Source organism: Pseudophryne corroboree, chromosome 6, assembly GCF_028390025.1.
Source record: "Pseudophryne corroboree isolate aPseCor3 chromosome 6, aPseCor3.hap2, whole genome shotgun sequence".
Classification (NCBI taxonomy): domain Eukaryota; kingdom Metazoa; phylum Chordata; class Amphibia; order Anura; family Myobatrachidae; genus Pseudophryne; species Pseudophryne corroboree.
Genome location: NC_086449.1, coordinates 27,327,463 through 27,348,747, shown reverse-complemented (window position 1 = coordinate 27,348,747; position 21,285 = coordinate 27,327,463). Strand labels below are relative to the sequence as shown.

Below are 21,285 nucleotides of genomic sequence, written 5' to 3'. Positions count from 1 at the left end.
ACACCGCTATGTCCGCGTTCCACCTGACGTCATTTCCGTTTTGTGGAATCGTTGCGGAGTCCCGGCGTGCAGTGCGGCTGCTCGGTGTGATGGCGGCTGTGCTGGAGGAGAACGGCTGCAGCCCCCCGGCCGGGGTGAGTGTCCGGTCCCGGGATCAGCGGCCCCTCCGTTACCGGGGGGGGGGGGGGTCTCAGCACCACAGTACCACTTCCATTATTGGGGGCTCTCAGTACAACAAAGGGGCTAGGTGGGGCACAAGGACACGTGGGGGCAGGGGGACACCTCAATTATTGGGGATTCTCAGTACCACTTCCATTATTGGAGGATCCTCAGTACACAGTACCACTTCCATTATTGGAGGGTTCTTAGTACACAGTACCACTTCCAAGTATTGGGGATTCTCAGTATCACTTCCATTATTGGAGGATCCTCAGTACACAGTACCACTTCCATTATTGGGGGTTTCTCAGTACCATAGTACCACTTCCAAATTATGGTAGATGCTAGAATCAAGTGGGCTAAGGGACCTTTTCCGTAAGGGGGAGGAGCTAGGCCAGCGGGATAGTTCCTCTACTATCCACGCCACCAACTATTACCTTTAGTAATTAGGTGGTGAGCGGAGCGGAGCGAGCCCGCGAGGGTACTTTTCGGGTACCCTGTTCGCCCGTAGCTCCTCCCCCTGGTGACGTAGCTCCTCCCCTCCATACGTCACAAGGTCCCTTCAGCCCCTCCGATATAGAACCAACCCTTCCATTATTGGGGGTTTCTCAGTACCATAGTACCACTTCCATTATTGGGGGTTTCTCAGTACCATAGTACCACTTCCATTATTGGGGGTTTCTCAGTACCATAGTACCACTTCCATTATTGGGGGTTTTTCAGTACCATAGTACCACTTCCATTATTGGGGGTTTCTCAGTACCATAGTACCACTTCCATTATTGGGGGTTTCTCAGTACCATAGTACCACTTCCATTATTGGGGGTTTCTCAGTACCATAGTACCACTTCCATTATTGGGGGTTTTTCAGTACCATAGTACCACTTCCATTATTGGGGGTTTCTCAGTACCATAGTACCACTTCCATTATTGGGGGTTTCTCAGTACCATAGTACCACTTCCATTATTGGGGGTTTCTCAGTACCATAGTACCACTTCCATTATTGGGGGTTTCTCAGTACCATAGTACCACTTCCATTATTGGGGGTTTCTCAGTACCATAGTACCACTTCCATTATTGGGGGTTTCTCAGTACCATAGTACCACTTCCATTATTGGGGGTTTCTCAGTACCATAGTACCACTTCCATTATTGGGGGTTTCTCAGTACCATAGTACCACTTCCATTATTGGGGGATTCTCAGTACCATAGTACCACTTTCGTTGTTGGGGGTTTCTCAGTACACAGTACCACTTCCATTACTGTAGTGTATCACCATGTAAAGCTCCTCCCTGTAACCAGCCCAGCTGGGAGGTACTGTGTGCTGTGTACACGGGGTGATGGGAGGTACTGTGCGCTGTGTACACGGGGTGATGGGAGGTACTGTGCGCTGTGTACACTGGGTGATGGGAGGTACTGTGCGCTGTGTACACGGGGTGATGGGAGGTACTGTGCGCTGTGTATACGGGGTGATGGGAGGTACTGTGCGCTGTGTACACGGAATGATGGGAGGTACTGTGCGCTGTGTACACGGGGTGATGGGAGGTACTGTGCGCTGTGTACACGGGGTGATGGGAGGTACTGTGCGCTGTGTACACTGGGTGATGGGAGGTACTGTGCGCTGTGTACACGGGGTGATGGGAGGTACTGTGCGCTGTGTATACGGGGTGATGGGAGGTACTGTGCGCTGTGTACACGGGGTGATGGGAGGTACTGTGCGCTGTGTACACGGAATGATGGGAGGTACTGTGCGCTGTGTACACGGGGTGATGGGAGGTACTGTGTTCTGTGTACACGGGGTGATGGGAGGTACTGTGCGCTGTGTACACGGGGTGATGGGAGGTACTGTGCGATGTGTATACGGGGTGATGGGAGGTACTGTGCGCTGTGTACACGAGGTGAATAGTACCACCATGCGTGTCTGTTACCAGGACTCCGACGCAGAGGTGGGCGACACCGCCCGGCACAAGCTGGAGTCTCTCCTGAACCGCAACATGAGGATAGAGATGACGGACGGGCGCTCGCTGATCGGCTGCTTCCTGTGCGCAGACAGAGACTGCAACGTCATCCTGGGTTCGGCGCAGGAATTCCTCCGGCCCTCAGGTGAGACCCTGTAACACGCCGATGGAGAATGCGAGGTGCCGGCGGCGTCCTGTAATAACTCTTCCTCCCCCTCCCCCCACAGACTCCTTCCCCATCCGAGAGCCGCGAGTCCTGGGTCTGGCCATGGTCCCCGGCCACCACATCGTGTCTATACAGGTGGAGCTGGAGAGCGTCACCTCCCCCCAGTACCTGTGAGTGCCGGCGCGGAGGCTGGCGGGCGTCCCTACGCTCTGTGGCTATGTATATATATATATATCAGTATATAGCCGGCCGCAGCAGGGTCTGTTATCACCTGGCGTTTGTGTACAGTGGATGTCCATCTTTCTATTCTTCCTAACAGATTAAATTATTTTTTATTGCCTGGTGATCTCCGTCCATTCTTCATCGTTCTCGGGAAGGGGTGACTTTGGACTGACTTGGGGGGAGGGGGGGAGAACATGAACATACATATAGTATAATGTATTGCTGCGCCATCCTGGTGGGTTGTATTACAAGCAGTGAATTACTGGTCGGGTACACTCTGCTAGATTGTATCTACCACCAGCTCTAGCTTCTCAATAAGCAGCTTGCTTGGGGTAATATTATAGGGCTGCATGCATCATATAAAATCATGCAGTGTTTTTATTGCAAACGGGAACAAAATGGCGTCTGCACGCCTTGATTGCAGTGCTACGTGGTTTGTGCAGTTTACACCAGCTGTAAATTCCGACCATCGTTAGCACTCAGCCTCCCCCCTGTACCACTCCCAACTCGCCCGCGCGTGTGTTACTGCCATCACGGATATGGCAGTACAATACGGACATACAATACGGACGTACAATATGTTTTTTTATTTCGAAGCCACTGACTCCACGCAAAATTGTCTCCGACTCGGCAGCTCTGGTTAGAACAGAACTGTTCCCTCCTGTCAGCACGTGTGGGGTGTGGGGGGGGGGGGGGGGGGGGAGATGAGGAGGGGCAGAAGTGAGACGGAGGAAGCGATAAGAATAAGATGGGTGATGAGGAGAACAGAAATAAGTGTGAGATTAGGGGCTCAGGAATGAGATGGGGATGAGGGGGACAGAAATAAGAGAAACGTGGGGGAGAGGGACGGAGAGGAAGATGGGGAAAAGATGTGAAATGATAAGGGAGAGGGACAGAGATGAGAGGAAGATGGGGAAAAGATGTGAAATGGTAAGGGAGAGGGACAGAGAGGAGAGGAAGATGGGGAAAAGATGTGAAATGGTAAGGGAGAGGGACAGAGATGAGAGGAAGATGGGGAAAAGATGTGAAAGGATAAGGGAGAGGGACGTATTTGAGACGAGGAGTTGGGGTGAGGGCGATATCAGTTGGAGATTAGGAGGATAGAGATGGGAGACAGTAAGGACGAGAGCGGCGGAAATGAAAAGGGGAGGTAGAGGCCTAGAGATGAGAGATGGTGGGGTGATGAGGAAAGGAGGAGAATAGAGATGTGAGAGAGGGTGGAGAATGGGTGACATGTGGAGGGAGATGTACAGAGATGAGAGACCGGAAGATGGTCATGGAGAGGGACAGAGATGTGAGACAGGGAGATGGGTGGGGTGAGAGAGGGACAGAGAGTTGAGATGGGGAGAGAGGGGGATGTGAGACGGAGGGAGAGGGACAGAGATGTGAGACTGAAATGGGGAAGGAGGGGGACAGAGATGTGAGATGGGGAAGGAGGGGGACAGAGATGTGAGATGGGGAAGGAGGGGGACAGAGATGGGGAAGGAGGTGGACAGAGATGTAAGAGAAGGAGGGGGACAGGGATGTGAGATGGGGAAGGAGGGAAACAGATGTGAGACAGGGAGATGGGTGGGGTGAGAGAGGGACAGAGAGTTGAGATGGGGAGGGAGGGGGACATAGATGTGAGACTGAGATGGGGAAGGAGGGGGACAGAGATGTGAGATGGGGAAGGAGGGGGACAGAGATGTGAGATGGGGAAGGAGGGGGACAGAGATGTGAGATGGGGAAGGAGGGGGACAGATGTGAGATGGGGAAGGAGGGGGACAGAGATGTGAGATGGGGAAGGAGGGGTACAGATGTGAGACGGAGATGGGTGGGGTGAGAGAGGCACAGACAGTTGAGATGGGGAGGGAGGGGGACATAGATGTGAGACTGAGATGGGGAAGGAGGGGGACAGAGATGTGAGATGGGGAAGGAGGGGGGCAGAGATGTGAGATGGGGAAGGAGGGGGACAGAGATGGGGAAGGAGGGGGACAGAGATGGGGAAGGAGGGGGACAGAGATGTGAGAGAAGGAGGGGGACAGGGATGTGAGACAGGTAGATGGGTGGGGTGAGAGAGGGACAGAGAGTTGAGATGGGGAGGGAGGGGGACATAGATGTGAGACTGAGATGGGGAAGGAGGGGGACAGAGATGTGAGATGGGGAAGGAGGGGGACAGAGATGTGAGATGGGGAAGGAGGGGTACAGATGTGAGACGGAGATGGGTGGGGTGAGAGAGGGACAGAGAGTTGAGATGGGGAGGGAGGGGGACATAGATGTGAGACTGAGATGGGGAAGGAGGGGGACAGAGATGTGAGATGGGGAAGGAGGGGGGCAGAGATGTGAGATGGGGAAGGAGGGGGGCAGAGATGTGAGATGGGGAAGGAGGAGGACAGAGATGTGAGATGGGGAAGGAGGGGGACAGAGATGTGAGATGGGGAAGGAGGGGGACAGAGATGTGAGATGAGGAAGGAGGACAGAGATGTGAGATGGGGAAGGAGGGGGACAGAGATGTGAGATGGGGAAGGAGGGGGACAGAGATGTGAGATGGGGAAGGAGGGGGACAGAGATGTGAGATGGGGAAGGAGGGGGACAGAGATGTGAGATGGGGAAGGAGGACAGAGATGTGAGATGGGGAAGGAGGGGGACAGGGATGTGAGATGGGGAAGGAGGGGGACAGATGTGAGATGAGGAAGTAGGAGGACAGAGATGTGAGATGGGGAAGGAGGGGGACAGGGATGTGAGATGGGGAAGGAGGGGGACAGGGATGTGAGATGGGGAAGAAGGGGGACAGGGATGTGAGATGGGGAAGGAGGGGGACAGGGATGTGAGATGGAGAAGGAGGGGGACAGAGATGGGTGGGGTGAGAGAGGGACAGAGAGTTGAGATGGGGAGGGAGGGGGACATAGATGTGAGACTGAGATGGGGAAGGAGGGGAACAGATGTGAGATGGGTGGGGTGAGAGAGGGACAGAGAGTTGAGATGGGGAGGGAGGGGGACATAGATGTGAGATGGGGAAGGAGGAGGACAGAGATGTGAGATGGGGAAGGAGGGGGACAGAGATGTGAGATGGGGAAGGAGGGGGACAGAGATGTGAGATGGGGAAGGAGGGGGACAGAGATGTGAGATGGGGAAGGAGGAGGACACAAATGTTAGATGGGGAAGGAGGGGGACAGAGATGTGAGATGGGGAAGGAGGGGGACAGAGATGTGAGATGGGGAAGGAGGAGGACAGAGATGTGAGATGGGGAAGGAGGGGGACAGAGATGTGAGATGGGGAAGGAGGGGGACAGAGATGTGAGATGGGGAAGGAGGAGGACAGGGAGATGGATGGGGTGAGAGAGGGACAGAGATGTGAGATGGGGAAGGAGGGGGACAGAGATGCGAGATGGGGAAGGAGGGGGACAGAGATGTGAGATGGGGAAGGAGGAGGACAGGGAGATGGATGGGGTGAGAGAGGGACAGAAATGTGAGATGGGGAAGGAGGGGGACAGAGATGTGAGATGGGGAAGGAGGGGGACAGAGATGTGAGATGGGGAAGGAGGGGGACAGATGTGAGATGAGGAAGTAGGAGGACAGAGATGTGAGATGGGGAAGGAGGGGGATGTGAAACCGGGGAAGAGGGACATAGATGTGAGACGGAGTTGGGAAGAGAGAGTTAGATATGTGAGACAGGGCGATGGAAAGAGAAAGGTATGTGAGACAGGGTGATGGAGAGGGATGTGAGATTGGGAGGGAGAGAGACAGATGTGAGAAAGGGAGATGGGGGGAAAAGAGGGACAGAGATGGGTCAGGGGGGGATAGAGATGGGGAGGGAAAGGTACAAAACTAGGGAGGAGGATTGAGATGACAAGCAGAGGGAGGTGAGGGGGACATGGGGCCTGACACAGGCAGATGGTTTGCATACAACGCTGATGGTGGGAGATCTGCTTCAGTTGCGTTATTATCCTGGGTAACCTGAGGGTCGTCTATTTACACAAGAATCCTGCGGCATTAGCTATGTCCTGCGGTAGTGGCTGTGATAGCGCTGTCCGCGGTAACTAGCTACCTTGCTTATGACGATTCCAAAACACTACAGTACTTTGGGGTGGTCTTCAGTATGCCGGCGGTCGGGCTCCCGGCGACCAGCATACCGGCGCTGGGAGCCCGACAGCCGGCATACCGACACTTATTCTCCCTCGTGGGGGTCCACGACCCCCCTGGAGGGAGAATAAAATAGCGTGGCGAGCGCAGCGAGCCCGCAAGGGGCTCATTTGCGCTCGCCACACTGTCGGTAAGCCGGCGGTCGGGCTCCCGGCGCCGGTATGCTGGTCGCCGGGAGCCCGACCGCCGGCATATCGTAGTGAACCCGTACTTTGATATATTAGAGCACTTATTGCAGTACCACCGATCTGCCACAAGATGGTGCCACATCTTCTGTCATTTCACATTCATCTGCCTTTGTTAGCTGGGTGTGCACACGAGGTTGGGTCACGCGTTACGTGCTGCAGGCTGCATATTACGTGGGTTACCCGTGTCCTGTACACAGTGCTGCGTGTACTTGGATCGTTCTGTACATTGGGTCGGCATCACATACCCTGCAGTTCCTGTGCCACGTCCCCATCGCAGCGGAGTGCTTTATATTGTGCTTATATACGTGTTGCCCTCCCACCCACAAGCGTGCTCTGGCAACACAGACAACCTCAGAAGGTGCCTCCATCTACCATCCAATATGGCGCACACATCCCATCTCCCTATTTTATGGATGCATAGTTTTCCATACATCCACGTAACTGATCATTCTGAACAGATCTCACATAGGGGGGGTATGTACTAAGTTTGGAGAGAGATAAAGTGGACAGAGATAAAGTGCCAGCCGATCAGCTCCTATAACGTGACCGTAAATGGTTGGCTGGTACTTTATCTCTCTCCACCCAAGGCTTAGTATAGTGGTTCCCATACTCCATGGCTGAGCAGAGATAGTTAAATCAAATTAACTGAGGTTCTAGTTAAGTCACCTGTGGCCAAGCTCAGTTATCCTTGAGAACCTCTGGCTTAGTACATCTCCCCATAATCCTGACCAAAGCGGACCTGTTACCTGGTTGTAAGATATAAGGAGGACATACAGTATGAAGACATTATATCTGGAATATTAGATCCAGCAAAGGATAACGGCGTCCTGTATAATTAATAGCAGGAAGATCAAATCTCCGTGAATGCTAATTTTTGCCTGGACGTGGAGAACGGGCGGCATCCCGCACTCTAATGGGGGCAATCTGGCTCTCGTGTCCTCATGGAAATGGACGATCGAATTTACCTGCGTATTGCGGTAACCGTCCGTGTCACTGGGATAATGTCACTGCATTCAGAGCTGTACTATTGCTGGCAGGCATAGCCGTCCCCACCAGGCGGCAGGGTGCAGGTTCCCCCACCGGGCGGCAGGGTGCAGGTTCCCCCACCAGGCGGCACGGTGCAGGTTCCCTCGCCGGGCGGCGTGGTGCAGGTTCCCCCGCCGGGCGGCACGGTGCAGGTTTTCCCGCCGAGCCACACGGTGCAGGTTCCCCCACCATGCTGCAGGGTACAGGTTCCCCCGCCAGGCGGCAGGGTGCAGGTTCCCCCACCATGCGGCAGGGTGCATGTTCCCCCACCAGGCGGCACGGTGCAGGTTCCCCCACCAGGCGGGGCACGGTGCAGGTTCCCCCACCAGGCGGCACGGTGCAGGCTCCCCCACCAGGCGGCACGTGCAGGTTCCCCCACCAGGCGGCAGGGTGCAGGTTCCCCCACCAGGCGGCAGGGTGCAGGTTCCCCCGCAAGGCGGCACGGTGCAGGTTCCCCCGCCATGCGGCAGGGTGCAGGTTCCCCCACCATGCGGCACGGTGCAGGTTCTCCCGCCAGGCGGCAGGGTGCAGGTTCCCCCACCGGGCGGCAGGGTGCAGGTTCCCCCACCAGGCGGCGTGGTGCAGGTTCCCCCACCAGGCGGCGTGGTGCAGGTTCCCCCGCCGGGCGGCGTGGTGCAGGTTCCCCTGCCGGGCGGCGTGGTGCAGGTTCCCCCGCCGGGCGGCACGGTGCAGGTTCCCTCGCCGGGCGGCGTGGTGCAGGTTCCCCCGCCGGGCGGCACGGTGCAGGTTCCCCCGCCATGCTGCAGGGTACAGGTTCCCCACGGCAGGGTGCAGGTTCCCCCACCATGCGGCACGGTGCAGGTTCTCCCACCAGGCGGCAGGGTGCAGGTTCCCCCGCCAGGCGGCAGGGTGCATGTTCCCCCGCCATGCGGCAGGGTGCAGGTTCCCCCACCATACGGCACGGTGCAGGTTCTCCCACCAGGCGGCAGGGTGCAGGTTCCCCCGCCATGCGGCAGGGTGCAGGTTCCCCCACCATGCGGCAGGGTGCAGGTTCTCCCGCCAGGCGGCAGGGTGCAGGTTCCCCCACCAGGCGGCAGGGTGCAGGTTCTCCCACCAGGCGGCAGGGTGCAGGTTCCCCCACCAGGCGGCAGGGTGCAGGTTCCCCCGCCATGCGGCAGGGTGCAGGTTCCCCCACCAGGCGGCAGGGTGCAGGTTCCCCCACCAGGCGGCAGGGTGCAGGTTCTCCCGCCAGGCGGCAGGGTGCAGGTTCTCCCGCCAGGCGGCAGGGTGCAGGTTCCCCCACCGGGCGGCAGGGTGCAGGTTCCCCCGCCGGGCGGTAGGGTGCAGGTTCCCCCGCCGGGCGGCAGGGTGCAGGTTCCCCCGCCGGGCGGCACGGTGCAGGTTCCCTCACCAGGCTGCAGGGTACAGGTTCCCCGCGGCAGGGTGCAGGTTCCCCCACCATGCGGCACGGTGCAGGTTCCCCCGCTATGCGGCAGGGTGCAGGTTCCCCCGCCAGACGGCAGGTTCCCCCGGCAGGGTGCAGGTTCCCCCACCATGCGGCACGGTGCTAGTTCTCCCGCCATGCGGCAGGGTGCAGGTTCCCCCACCAGGCGGCACGGTGCAGGTTCCCCCACCAGGCGGCACGGTGCAGGTTCCCCCACCAGGCGGCACGGTGCAGGTTCCCCCACCAGGCGGCACGGTGCAGGTTCTCCCACCAGGCGGCAGGGTGCAGGTTCCCCCGGCAGGGTGCAGGTTCCCCCACCATGCTGCACGGTGCAGATTCTCCCACCAGGCGGCAGGGTGCAGGTTCCCCCGCAAGGCGGCACGGTGCAGGTTCTCCCGCCAGGCGGCACGGTGCAGGTTCCCCCACCGGGCGGCAGGGTGCAGGTTCCCCCACCAGGCGGCAGGGTGCAGGTTCCCCCACCAGGCGGCGCGGTGCAGGTTCCCCCGCCGGGCGGCGTGGTGCAGGTTCCCTCGCCGGGCGGCGTGGTGCAGGTTCCCCCGCCGGGCGGCACGGTGCAGGTTCCCCCGCCATGCTGCAGGGTACAAGTTCCCCACGGCAGGGTGCAGGTTCCCCCACCATGCGGCACGGTGCAGGTTCTCCCACCAGGCGGCAGGGTGCAAGTTCCCCCACCAGGCGGCAGGGTGCAGGTTCCCCCGCCATGCGGCAGGGTGCAGGTTCCCCCACCAGGCGGCAGGGTGCAGGTTCCCCCACCAGGCGGCAGGGTGCAGGTTCCCCCACCAGGCGGCAGGGTGCAGGTTCCCCCACCAGGCGGCAGGGTGCAGGTTCCCCCACCAGGCGGCAGGGTGCAGGTTCCCCCACCAGGCGGCAGGGTGCAGGTTCCCCCGCCATGCGGCAGGGTGCAGGTTCTCCCGCCATGCGGCAGGGTGCAGGTTCTCCCGCCGGGCGGCAGGGTGCAGGCTCCCCCACCGGGCGGCAGGGTGCAGGTTCCCCCGCCGGGCGGCAGGGTGCAGGTTCCCCCGCCGGGCGGCAGGGTGCAGGTTCCCCCGCCGGGCGGCAGGGTGCAGGTTCCCCCGCCGGGCGGCAGGGTGCAGGTTCCCCCGCCGGGCGGCACGGTGCAGGTTCCCTCACCAGGCTGCAGGGTACAGGTTCCCCGCGGCAGGGTGCAGGTTCCCCCACCATGCGGCACGGTGCAGGTTCCCCCGCTATGCGGCAGGGTGCAGGTTCCCCCGCCAGACGGCAGGTTCCCCCGGCAGGGTGCAGGTTCCCCCACCATGCGGCACGGTGCTAGTTCTCCCGCCATGCGGCAGGGTGCAGGTTCCCCCACCAGGCGGCACGGTGCAGGTTCCCCCACCAGGCGGCACGGTGCAGGTGCCCCCACCAGGCGGCACGGTGCAGGTGCCCCCACCAGGCGGCACGGTGCTGGTTCCCCCACCAGGCGGCACGGTGCTGGTTCCCCCACCAGGCGGCACGGTGCTGGTTCCCCCACCAGGCGGCACGGTGCAGGTTCCCCCACCAGGCGGCACGGTGCAGGTTCCCCCACCAGGCGGCACGGTGCAGGTTCCCCCACCAGGCGGCACGGTGCAGGTTCCCCCACCAGGCGGCAGGGTGCAGGTTCCCAGCGCTGGTCCTAATCTCGGTGCTCCCTGCTGAGGAATAGGCCACGCTGTATACAAATATAGTGACATAGAGAAAGACAGGTGACAGGATATAGCTTCATGTTGGGCAATGTTTGCGGATAAAGTGGACATTAGCCGCGTTCAGACCTGACACATCATACTCCCAGCATGTGAATATAAAAATGACATTTATTTAATTCCATCTGCACAAAGGGTAAAATATAAATGGGACAGTTTGTGGCCTTCAGCACAGAGGTGGGGAACCTCAGGCTCTCGGTATGCCTGGCCAGCCTCCGCTCCATACCGGCTGGTGAGCCATCGTTGGCCAGCCTCTGCCGCAGAGGCTGAGAGGTCACCTGCAGGGATAGGCGATTGGGTGGTGGTGGCCGGAGGAGCTCGGTGTAGGGGTAGAGTCTCTGGATGGCGCAGTAATCCGTTTGTAGAGAGAGGCCGGCTCAGTCTTACACCCAGGCCTTGCTCTCCGCGGGGCCCTGCTTGACTGCGTGCCCCTGGGTCGTCGTTCCTCGGTACATGGCCCGGTTGTAGGGCAGAAAGCAGGAGCTGAGCTTGAAACAGCGGGCGATGCGGGCGTAACCGGCCAGGCCGAGGATCAGGAAAGGCAGCACCAGCACAACTCCGAAGACCAGCAGCGCCACGCAGGCCGTCGGAGTCAGGGAAGGCGGGCAGAGGGTCTCTTTGGGCCGGCGGAACTGGAAGGGAGAGAGAAGGAAAAGGGTTAATACACACGGTCTCTGGGAGTGATGCAGAGAGCGGGGCTCCGTCTGGTACTGGAATGTGCGAGGGAGGCTCTCCGTATACATTACCCCTATATCACAACACGGCCCGGAACCCACCCACGTTCCAGCACCAGCGTCACTAATCTGCCCCAGACCCATCGCTGCCCTCTGCACATAATTATCTGGTTATTACATTATATATATAATCGTAATAGAGGCAGAGGAAACGGCCTGGAGAACTGCTATAGTGATTCCTGTCATTATATACCAGCTATACAGATTTCACCGGAACATTTCCCCTCAGGTGGCTGTGCTGTTTACATTATGTGTGACCCATGACCTAGAGGCAGCCATTTTGCGAGTTGAACCACTATCAGTAAACATTGGTGATATGCCAATAGGTGACCCTCAGTACACATTAGTCCATCTGACTGACTGTATACGGTGTGGTACATGATATGTCCTGTAGGAGAATCGCTGGGAAAATGGCCACCGCGCCATTTTCCTGAAGTCTTGCGCATGTGCGCTAGACTCTAGCACTGCTCTACTAGTGCCTGGAGCCGGACGCTGACTAAGCTGTCCGACTGCCGGATAGAGAGTAGGGATGGCCATCGCCCATTCAAAATCATCGATGGTATATGACCAATGTAGTCAAGAAAATACCATTAGAATCCAGAGGCGCTCAAAAAAACAAATAAAATACATTCATAGTGCATCAAATGTATACAAAAGACCAGGTCAATTTTAAATCTTTTTGGTGAGTCTTATACCTAAAATATGGGTCTACTTTTTTAGAAGTAGACAGTCACGTTTTTGGGGGGAGCTGAAGTTCCACCAGTATGGATTCTGTATACCTATGGTCTTCTTCTCCACACTTGATACCCAAAAAAGAGAGACAAAAACCTCCAATGGTGCAATACCTTTTATTCACTGTACTAAACATATAAAAAGGGATAGGGGTGGTCTCTCACCATATGAAGTGGTCTACAAATAAAGTAGACAATAACAGCAAGTTTTTAAAGATGGTTACACTTGGGCGTCCCCGGAACCAGCCGTCCAACTCCACAGGTGATGTCACAACCGTCTCCCTCACAACAAAGTCCTCCTGCCAATGACCAATGTTGAGTACTTTTGCCATCGATGGGGGAGAACCAGATGCCGGGACACGGAACTTAACGCCACCACCGACATGCCCACGAAGCACCGGCCCGGGCTTTCATTGGCTCACAGCCTACTGAATTGTAAAGCAGAGGTGACTATTGGTGGGTGAAACCATTGATGGTTCCCTTTCTGATGGTTTCACACCATCATGGTTGCCCATCAATGGTACCATCGATTAGTAACCCACCGTTGGCCATCCCTACTAGAGAGAGATGAGGGAGCCCAAGTTGTACACATGTGACAGGGAATATAGGGGGACATTTACTAAGCAGTGATAAGATCGGAGAAGTGAGCCAGTTGAGAAGTTGCCCCATCAACCAATCAGCAGCTCTGTATCATTTTATAGTATGCAAATTATAGATGTTACTTCACTGCTGATTGGTTGCCGTGGGCAACTTCTCCACTGCCTCACCTCTCTGCTCTTATCACTGCTTAGTACATGTCCCCCATAGAGTGTAAGCACCACTGGGGCAGGGGCTGATGTAAATGGCCTAATATTCTCTGTACAGCGCTGCAGTATATGTGTGCGCTATATAAATAACTGGTAATTAATACATTTTGAAACAGGATAGTTTCTATTATTAATATGGAGCACTGAGACAGAGATATATGGGAGTCAATTCAGTCAGCCGGGAGGGGGCGAGTCGCGGGGCCGTTACAAGCCCCCCTGAGGTACATATAGCCACAGTCACTCGCGGCCCGGACTAATTCACGTCTAATTAAATTGACCCCATGAAGAGAGCCAGAATACTGCAAATAGTGTAAACCAGAGGTTCCCAAACGCGGCCCTCAGGGCTCTCCGACAGTCCAGGTGTTCAGGATATCCATGGCTGAGCACAGAATGTAAATCAAATTGACAGAGGTACTAATTAAGTCACCTGTGGCCAAACATGGATATGCTGAAAACCTGGACTGTTAGGGAGCCTTGAGGTCCACATTTGGGAATCTCTGATCTAAACATCCAAGTCAGGCACACTATAGTTTCCAGGGCATACTGGCACTTGTAGTCCCACAACATCTGATCTCATAAAGCACAGATTAGCAGTATAAGAGAAGGTAGATTGGCTATTACCAGATTCCCCCCCTCCCCACAGACAGTCACAAGGGGTGGCATTGGCTACTGACCTGCGGGTGGCACAGGAACCCGTACAGAAGCATGGCGGCAGAGGGCAGCAGGGAACCTCCGCACATCAGGATGAATATGCCCAGGTTGGCAGCACCCACCAGCAGATTATGGGCGGTGATCAGGACAGCGCAGGCCCAGCAATCCAGGGGCTCTCTGGGCACCGGCGGGGCAGGGGTATACGGCGGGGGCAGAGCACCTTCACCCATTGCTGCCAGGCTGAAGTCTGAGCTGGGCATGGAGCTCTGTGTCCACTCTCCGGCTGGCTACGAGTCTGTATTCTGACCCATCTCCTTTTCCTCCCCCCCCCCCCCCCCAGCCTCTTATCTAGGAATGCAGCATGCCTCACTCCCCTAATGCTCTGCCTGCAGCCTCAGGAATGTGTGACCCCCCCCCCCCCCCCACCTCACAAACACAGAGTGCAAGCTCTGTGGTCAAGACCAATGAGGTGCGCTGGGTCATACGCGGCGTAACACCGGCTGTACGTATCATGCGTCGGGAAATCATTATTGTGCTGCAGTCTGTAATTCTCATCAAAGTGTCATATATTCCCGGTATTTCCATAGATAGGCTTCTCTGCAATTAATCATGTTGGAAATATCTTTCCTTCAAGTTTATTCCCATCAAGAGATTGTTTTAATTGCCGCCATATAAAAATGTGCGCTGGCACTTCAAACGTTAACCTTTTAATTGCCACTCATGATAGATAGATAGATAGATAGATAGATAGATAGATATGGCATGGTGAGTTTTGGGGTGATGAGGCTCAAGGAGGGGATGGTTTGAAGCGATGGTGGGAGGGAAGAATAGAGCAGTGGAGGAATGATGTGTGTGGGGGAGGGGATTGTGTCAGGTACCCTCGACACCCCCCCCCCCCCCCCCCCCCCACCTCAGGGTTGATGGAGTGCAGACCCCCGGATGATAGGCAAGGAGAAGGGGCAGCACCAGTTCAGTCGTCCACGTCCATTGTTGTCAAGTGTCCCAAAACTTTTTGAAAGTTCTGTCCCTAAAACTTCCCAACTGTCTGTTATAGCTCCTGTTTCTTCTGTATATAAGACACTGTGGGGTCTATTTACTAAGCCTTGGGAGGAGATAAAGCGGACGGAAATAAAGTACCAGCCACCTTCTCTCATTTTCCAAACACAGCCTGCGACATGGCAGCTAGGAGCTGATTAGCTGGTACTTTATCCCCATCCAAGGCTTAATAAATAGACCCCACGGTTCTCAGCATCCGTCGTTACTCTCGGTAGTATGTATTGAAGAAAGGGCTTTACATTGTGAAACTGAGAGATTACAGCTGTGGTCAGTGAAGGTAGACTGATGGGAAGGGACTGTAATGTGAGTAATTTCTGTTTATGTATATAGGGCTTTCCTCCATAAGGACTTACATTTGCAGAATATAAGCCATTTTAAACTAGAGGCAGCCATCTTGGGTACAGTACAATGGTTACAGTCGCTGTATACTGAGGGGGGAAATGTACTAAGCCTTGGAGAGATATAAAGTATTGACCAATCAGCTCCTACCTGCCATGTTACAAGATGTGTTTGAAAAACGCCAGGAGCTGATTGGTTGGTACTTTATCTCTCTAGTACATCTGCCCTAGTATGTAAAATACAGAGTACAGGACACCGGCCGCTGATTTTCCTTCCCACACAGCAAAGGACTCACCTGGGCGGCCATCTTGGGTGCACTACATAGGTCACAGTTGGCAGGATAAGCAATACTGGGAGCTATGATTACACTTTGGGAAGACGCCCACAGAATGATCCGTTCCATGGATAGTTCATGAGTGCACCAGACGAGGCGCCCGTCTTGAGTGCAGTGCATAGGTGACAGCGGGTTGGTGTGATACATTGGGTCCTATACAGAGGTGGACACTACACCCATGTGGTTTAAAGATGGCGCTCGTAGCGAGGATTTAAACGCAGGGTGCGTTTATGGGATGTAACAGGCAAGTTTAAATTGGGTTGTGTTACCCCATTCACCCTCCACCTGGACCCCATGTAATAGTCCATGGACGTAGATAATTGCTGCATGTGGTTCTTCACGTAGATGGATAGGAACAAGAAGACATCTTGTTTTAGTTTACTGTTAATGTGTAAGGTTGCCATTAAAAACGATTGGTTTTTTTTTAATTGGTCAAAAATTCATGGAATCCTGGTAGAATTGTTCACATTTTTGTCCTAATTTGAAGAACCCTTTCATGAGCTGAATACGGCAGACAGCTCTAGTTAGACAGAGCAGCGCCCTCTGGTGGACAAATCATCAAGTACATCCTTTCCTTCATCCTAGTTTTTGTGCCTCTCATACACTGGAGTACTCATGTTTTATTCAACAAGAAAGGATTGTTTTGCTTTTTGTGCCTCACACAAGATTTCTCTTACGTCCTAGAGGATGCTGGGGTCCACATTAGTACCATGGGGTATAGACGGGTCCACTAGGAGCCATTGGCACTTTAAGAGTTTGAGAGCGTGGGCTGGCTCCTCCCTCTATGCCCCTCCTACCAGACTCAGTTTCGAAAATGTGCCCGGAGGAGCCGGTCACAGCTAGGGGAGCTCTCCTGAGCTTTTCTAGTGAAAGTTATTTTTAGAGTTTGTTTTTTTACAGGAGGCTGTTGGCAACAGCCTGTCTGCAACGAGGGACTAAGGGGGGAAGCAGTGTCCGCCCTGCGGGGTCTGAGCCACTGACTCCGCTGACTGGACACTGAGCTCCAGAGGGGTCGGATCGGTCTCCGCCACAGGGGACCGCTCGCCCCAGCAGCATGCCGCCAACCCCTTACAGACGCTGAAGAAGTGGTGAGTTAGTCACTGACCCCCCTAGCAAGCGGAGGGCCGGTGTGAAGATGACGGCAACGGGGTACTAACTGCGCTCCTGGGAAGGTCCAGAGGCACATACTGCGGCACTGTGAGGGGCGCCCTGGGCCAGCGCTTACCCCCACACTGGTCAGCAAGCCTGTCGGGGTCCGCGGATCTCAGCCAGCAATTTTCCTCAGGCCAGTATAAAAATCTGAAGAGCGGGAAGACAGTGCCATTAAGGGGGCGGAGCTTCTCCTCAGAGCGGACCCAGCAGCGTTCCAGCGCCTTTTTCCTGTCTGCACAGCGCTGGATGGAAGTTCAGGTCCCTCCACAGCAACTCCATCTGTCTGTACACGGTATCAGGGGGTTGTAGAAGGGAGTGGAGGCTTTAAAACGACTGTGTCTCCTATTAAGGGACACAGTCTGCGCTGGTAAGGGGTTGCCTTTTACTAAAAGCGCTGTGTGTGGGTTGGCTCCAATCTCTGTGTCTCTCTTGCCTTTCTTGGGGGGGAAACTCTGTCTGCCCCACCTGTGTGTGTGTGTGTGTGTGGAGTGTCTGGTGGACTCCTTTAGCTATGTCCAGGGATATTGTGTCATATGCTGCATAGGATTTATCCTCCCAGGATGATACCATTCCATGTAATCAGGATAGCACTGGTTTAGCACAGATTCCAGCAAGGGAACCAGAGTGTGTTTCCTCTATCAATACTTGGATTTCTCAGATTTCTGACAGGGTTGTCGGTAATGAATCTGCAACCCAAGTATTACAGAGCTCTATGGCAGTATAGCCTGGTTCTGGTACCTCAGGACGCTCCACTATATACTCCCATAGACGTGCCCTTGTGCATGTCACACAAGAACACACGGATACCGATTCTGACACTACAGACGGTGATGGGGATGTGTTGCGGGGGTCCGCATCTCTTGCAAGGGGGGTGTAATTGTTGATAGAGGCTATCAGGGATGTGTTAAATGTTAATGATACCACACCTGAGCAGGTTGAGGAGGCTTTTTTCACTGAAAATAAAAAAGCCTCGCTAACCTTCCCTGCGTCAAAGGAGTTAAATGCTATATTTGAAAAAGCATCGGAAAATCCTGAGAAGAGGTTCCAGATCCCTAAAAGTGTCCAGGTGGCTTTTCCTTTCCCTGAGGAGGATAGGAAAAAGTGGGAAAACCCTCCGATTGTTGACGCATCTGTGTCCAGACTCTCAAAAAAGGTGGTTTTACCTGTTCCGGGATCTACCGCCTTAAAGGAGCCGACTGATAGAAAAATTGATAACACGCTTAAATCAATGTACACTGCTTCTGGGGCCATATTTCGTCCCACTATTGCTAGTGCATGGATTGCAAAAGCAATAGTGAAGTGGTCGTCTACCTTGCTTGGGGATTTGGGTACGATAGATATGGATGACGTTGCATTATATTTACGCAACATACATGATTCTGCAGGTTTTATGGTAGAATCCATGAAAGACCTGGATTCCATGGCTGTTTCAGCTCGTTGGGGACTATGGCTGCGCCAGTGGTCGGCCGACGCGGAATCCAGAAGAAGTGTGGAGTCGCTACCCTGTACAGGTCAGGCTCTCTTTGGGGAAGCTCTAGACGCGTGGATATCCACCGCTACAGTGGGTAAGTCTCCGTTTCTTCCCTCAGCAGCACCTGTTACGAAGAAATCCTTCTCTACAGCTGCACCGCAGTCCTTTCGGCCTAACAAGCCTAGAAAGGCCAGAACATCCAATACCTTCTTTAGGGGAGGTCGGGTTAAGTCCAAGAAACCTGCCGCTGCAGGTTCCCAGGAACAAAAGCCTGCTTCAGGTACCCCAAAGTCCTCCGCATGACGGTGGACCGCACGGCCTGGAGGTGGGGCCAGTGGGAGCGAGACTCAGACATTTCAGTCATGTCTGGGTATCGTCCGGCCTGGATCCCTGGGTGATATTGTGTCTCAGGGATACAGGCTGGAATTTCAAAGTCTCCCTCCTCATCGCTTTTTCAAGTCGGGCTTACCAACTCTGTTGGAGGACGGCACAGTGCATCAAGACGCTGTCCAAAAGCTGGTGGAGGCACAGGTCATTGTGCCGATACCACCTCACATGCTGAACAAAGGTTACTATTCGAACCTTTTCGTGGTACCAAATCCGGATGGTTCGGTCAGGCCCATTCTGAACCTAAAATCACTAAACCCCTTTCTAAAGGAGTTCAAGTTCAAGATGGAGTCTCTCAGGGTGGTGATATCAGGTCTGGAAGAGGGGGAATTCCTGATATCCCTGGATATCAAGGATGCGTACCTCCACATTCCGATCTGGCTGCCGCATCAGGCTTATCTCCGTTTTGCATTGTTGGACTGTCATTTTCAGTTCCAGGCCCTGCCATTCGGCCTCTCCGCAGCACAGAGGGTGTTTACCAAGGTGATGGCGGAAATGATGATACTACTCCGCAAGCAGAGTGTGAACATCATTCCATATCTCGACGATCTCCTGATAAAGGCATCATCCAAGGAGAAGCTGCTGCAGTCCATTGTTCTCACAACGCGACTGCTCCAGAGTCACGGTTGAATTCTGAACTTTCCAAAGTCACATTTGGAACCAACCCAGAGATTGTCATTTCTGGGAATGATCCTGGATACGGAAGTGCAGCGGGTGTTTCTTCCGCAGGAAAAGGCGTTGGTGATTCAATCCATGGTCCGGGATGTCTTGAAGCCACCCCGGGTGTCGGTTCATCAGTGCATTCGCCTATTGGGAAAGATGGTGGCCTCTCACGAGGCTCTCCAGTACGGGAGGTTCCATGCTCGGACCTTCCAACTGGATCTCCTGTACAAGTGGTCGAGGTTCTCACCTCCGCATGCACCAGAGAATTCGTCTGTCGCCAAGGGCGAGGATTTCACTCCTCTGGTGGCTCCAATTGCCTCACCCCCTGGAAGGCCGCAGGTTCGGGATTCAGGACTGGGTCCTTCTAACAATGGATGCGAGCCTCAGGGGCTGGGGAGCAGTCACTCAAGGAGTAACCTTCCAAGGACAGTGGTCAAGCCTGGAAGCCGGCCTGCACATCAACATCCTGGAATTAAGAGCCGTCTACAACGGTCTTCTTCAAGCGGGCCCCTCTTCTGAGAAATCGGGCCATTCAAGTGCAGTCGGACAACGTAACAACAGTGGCTTACATAAACCGACAGGGCGGAACGAAGAGCAGAGCGGCAATGTCAGAGGTGACAAGAATACTCCTCTGGACAGAAAAGTACGCATTGGCACTGTCAGCCATCTTCATTCCGGGAGTAGACAACTGGGAAGCAGACTTCCTCAGCAGACACGATCTCCATCCAGGAGAGTGGGGACTCCATCCGGAGGTGTTCAAGGAAATAACAGATCTTTGGGGCTTACCCCAAATAGACATGATGGCTTCTCGTCTCAACAAGAAGCTTTGGCGTTATTGTTCCAGGTCGAGGTACCCACAGGCATTGGCAGTGGTGTCTCCGTGGGTGTTCCAGTCAGTGTACGTGTTTCCACCACTCCCACTCATCCCAAGAATCCTAGAGCTCATAAGAAGAACAAGGGTCCAAGCGATCCTCATTGCCCCAGACTGGCCAAGAAGGGCTTGGTACACGGACCTTCTGAATCTACTGCAAGAAGAGCCGAGGCCTCTTGCTCTTTGGGAGGACCTGCTGCAGCAGGGGCCGTTGGCCTATCAAGACTTACCACGGCTACGTTTGACGGCATGGAAGTTGAGCGCCTGATTCTTGCTCGGAAGGACATTCCGAAGAAGGTTATTCCTACCCTCATACAGGCTAGGAAAGGGGTAACGTCTAAACATTACTATCGTATTTGGAAGACATTTATCTCTTGGTGTGAGTCCAAGAAGTTTCCTACGGTGCAGTTTCAACTGGGATGTTTCCTCCTCTTCCTGCAAGCAGGAGTGGATATGGGTCTGCGTTTGGGATCTGTGAAGGTCCAGATTTCAGCCCTGTCCATTTTCTTTCAGAAACAATTGGCTGCCCTCCCTGAGGTTCAGACCTTTTTGAAGGGAGTTCTGTATATCCAACCTCCCTTTGTACCGCCTACGGCACTGTAACGTGGTGTTGCAGTTTCTCCAATCGGATTGGTTGGAGCCTCTACAGGAGGTAGAGCTCAAATTTCTTACATGGAAGGCGGTCACTTTGTTGGCCTTAGCTTCTGCTAGACGTGTGTCCAAGCTGGGGGCTTTATCCTGTAAAAGCCACTTACTTGATCTTCCACGTAGATAGAGCTGAGCTCCGGACTCGTCAGCAGTTTCTTCCGAAGGTTGTGTCAGCATTTCATATCAACCAACCTATTGTGGTGCCAGTGGCTACTGACTCCTCAATTACTTCAAAGTCCTTGGATGTCGTAAGGGCTCTGAAGATATATGTGAAGAGAACTTCTCGTCACAGAAAGTCGGACTCTCTGTTTGTCCTATATGATCCCAAGAAGATTGGGTGTCCTGCTGCTAAGCAGACGATCTCTCGCTGGATCAGGTTCACTATCCAGCACGCTTATTCTACGGCAAGACTGCCGTGTCCAAAAGCTTTTAAGGCCGACTCTACTCGTAAGGTGGGGTCTTCCTGGGCGGCTGCCCGGGGT

The 21,285-nt window shown here is 54.9% G+C and overlaps 2 protein-coding genes across 2 annotated transcripts; one reads left to right on the top strand and one right to left on the bottom strand.

The window, feature by feature from the left end:
- Nucleotides 1-24: 24 nt before the first annotated feature.
- On the top strand, nt 25-2,621 carry NAA38 (N-alpha-acetyltransferase 38, NatC auxiliary subunit). The gene is made up of 3 exons (XM_063930821.1): nt 25-134; nt 2,091-2,262; nt 2,345-2,621. Exons 1-3 carry the CDS (start codon nt 90-92, stop codon nt 2,455-2,457), a joined length of 330 nt encoding a protein of 109 aa, XP_063786891.1. The 5' UTR covers nt 25-89; the 3' UTR covers nt 2,458-2,621.
- An 8,432-nt stretch (nt 2,622-11,053) lies between these two features.
- Nucleotides 11,054-14,196, bottom strand: TMEM88 (transmembrane protein 88). Its single transcript, XM_063930135.1, has 2 exons — nt 13,906-14,196; nt 11,054-11,592 (listed from the first exon to the last, which is right to left on the bottom strand). Exons 1-2 carry the CDS (start codon nt 14,140-14,142, stop codon nt 11,344-11,346), a joined length of 486 nt encoding a protein of 161 aa, XP_063786205.1. The 5' UTR covers nt 14,143-14,196; the 3' UTR covers nt 11,054-11,343.
- Between the last annotated feature and the right edge of the window lie 7,089 nt (nt 14,197-21,285).

Coding starts and splice junctions, on each gene's coding strand:
- TMEM88 (XM_063930135.1), bottom strand. CDS start 14,142: ATGCCCAGCTCAGACTTCAGCCTGGCAGCAATGGGTGAAGGTGCTCTG. Junction 11,593..13,905: donor GGTTCCTGTGCCACCCGCAG/GTCAGTAGCCAA, acceptor TCTCCCTTCCAG/TTCCGCCGGCCCAAAGAGAC.
- NAA38 (XM_063930821.1), top strand. CDS start 90: ATGGCGGCTGTGCTGGAGGAGAACGGCTGCAGCCCCCCGGCCGGG. Junction 135..2,090: donor GCTGCAGCCCCCCGGCCGGG/GTGAGTGTCCGG, acceptor GTCTGTTACCAG/GACTCCGACGCAGAGGTGGG. Junction 2,263..2,344: donor GGAATTCCTCCGGCCCTCAG/GTGAGACCCTGT, acceptor CTCCCCCCACAG/ACTCCTTCCCCATCCGAGAG.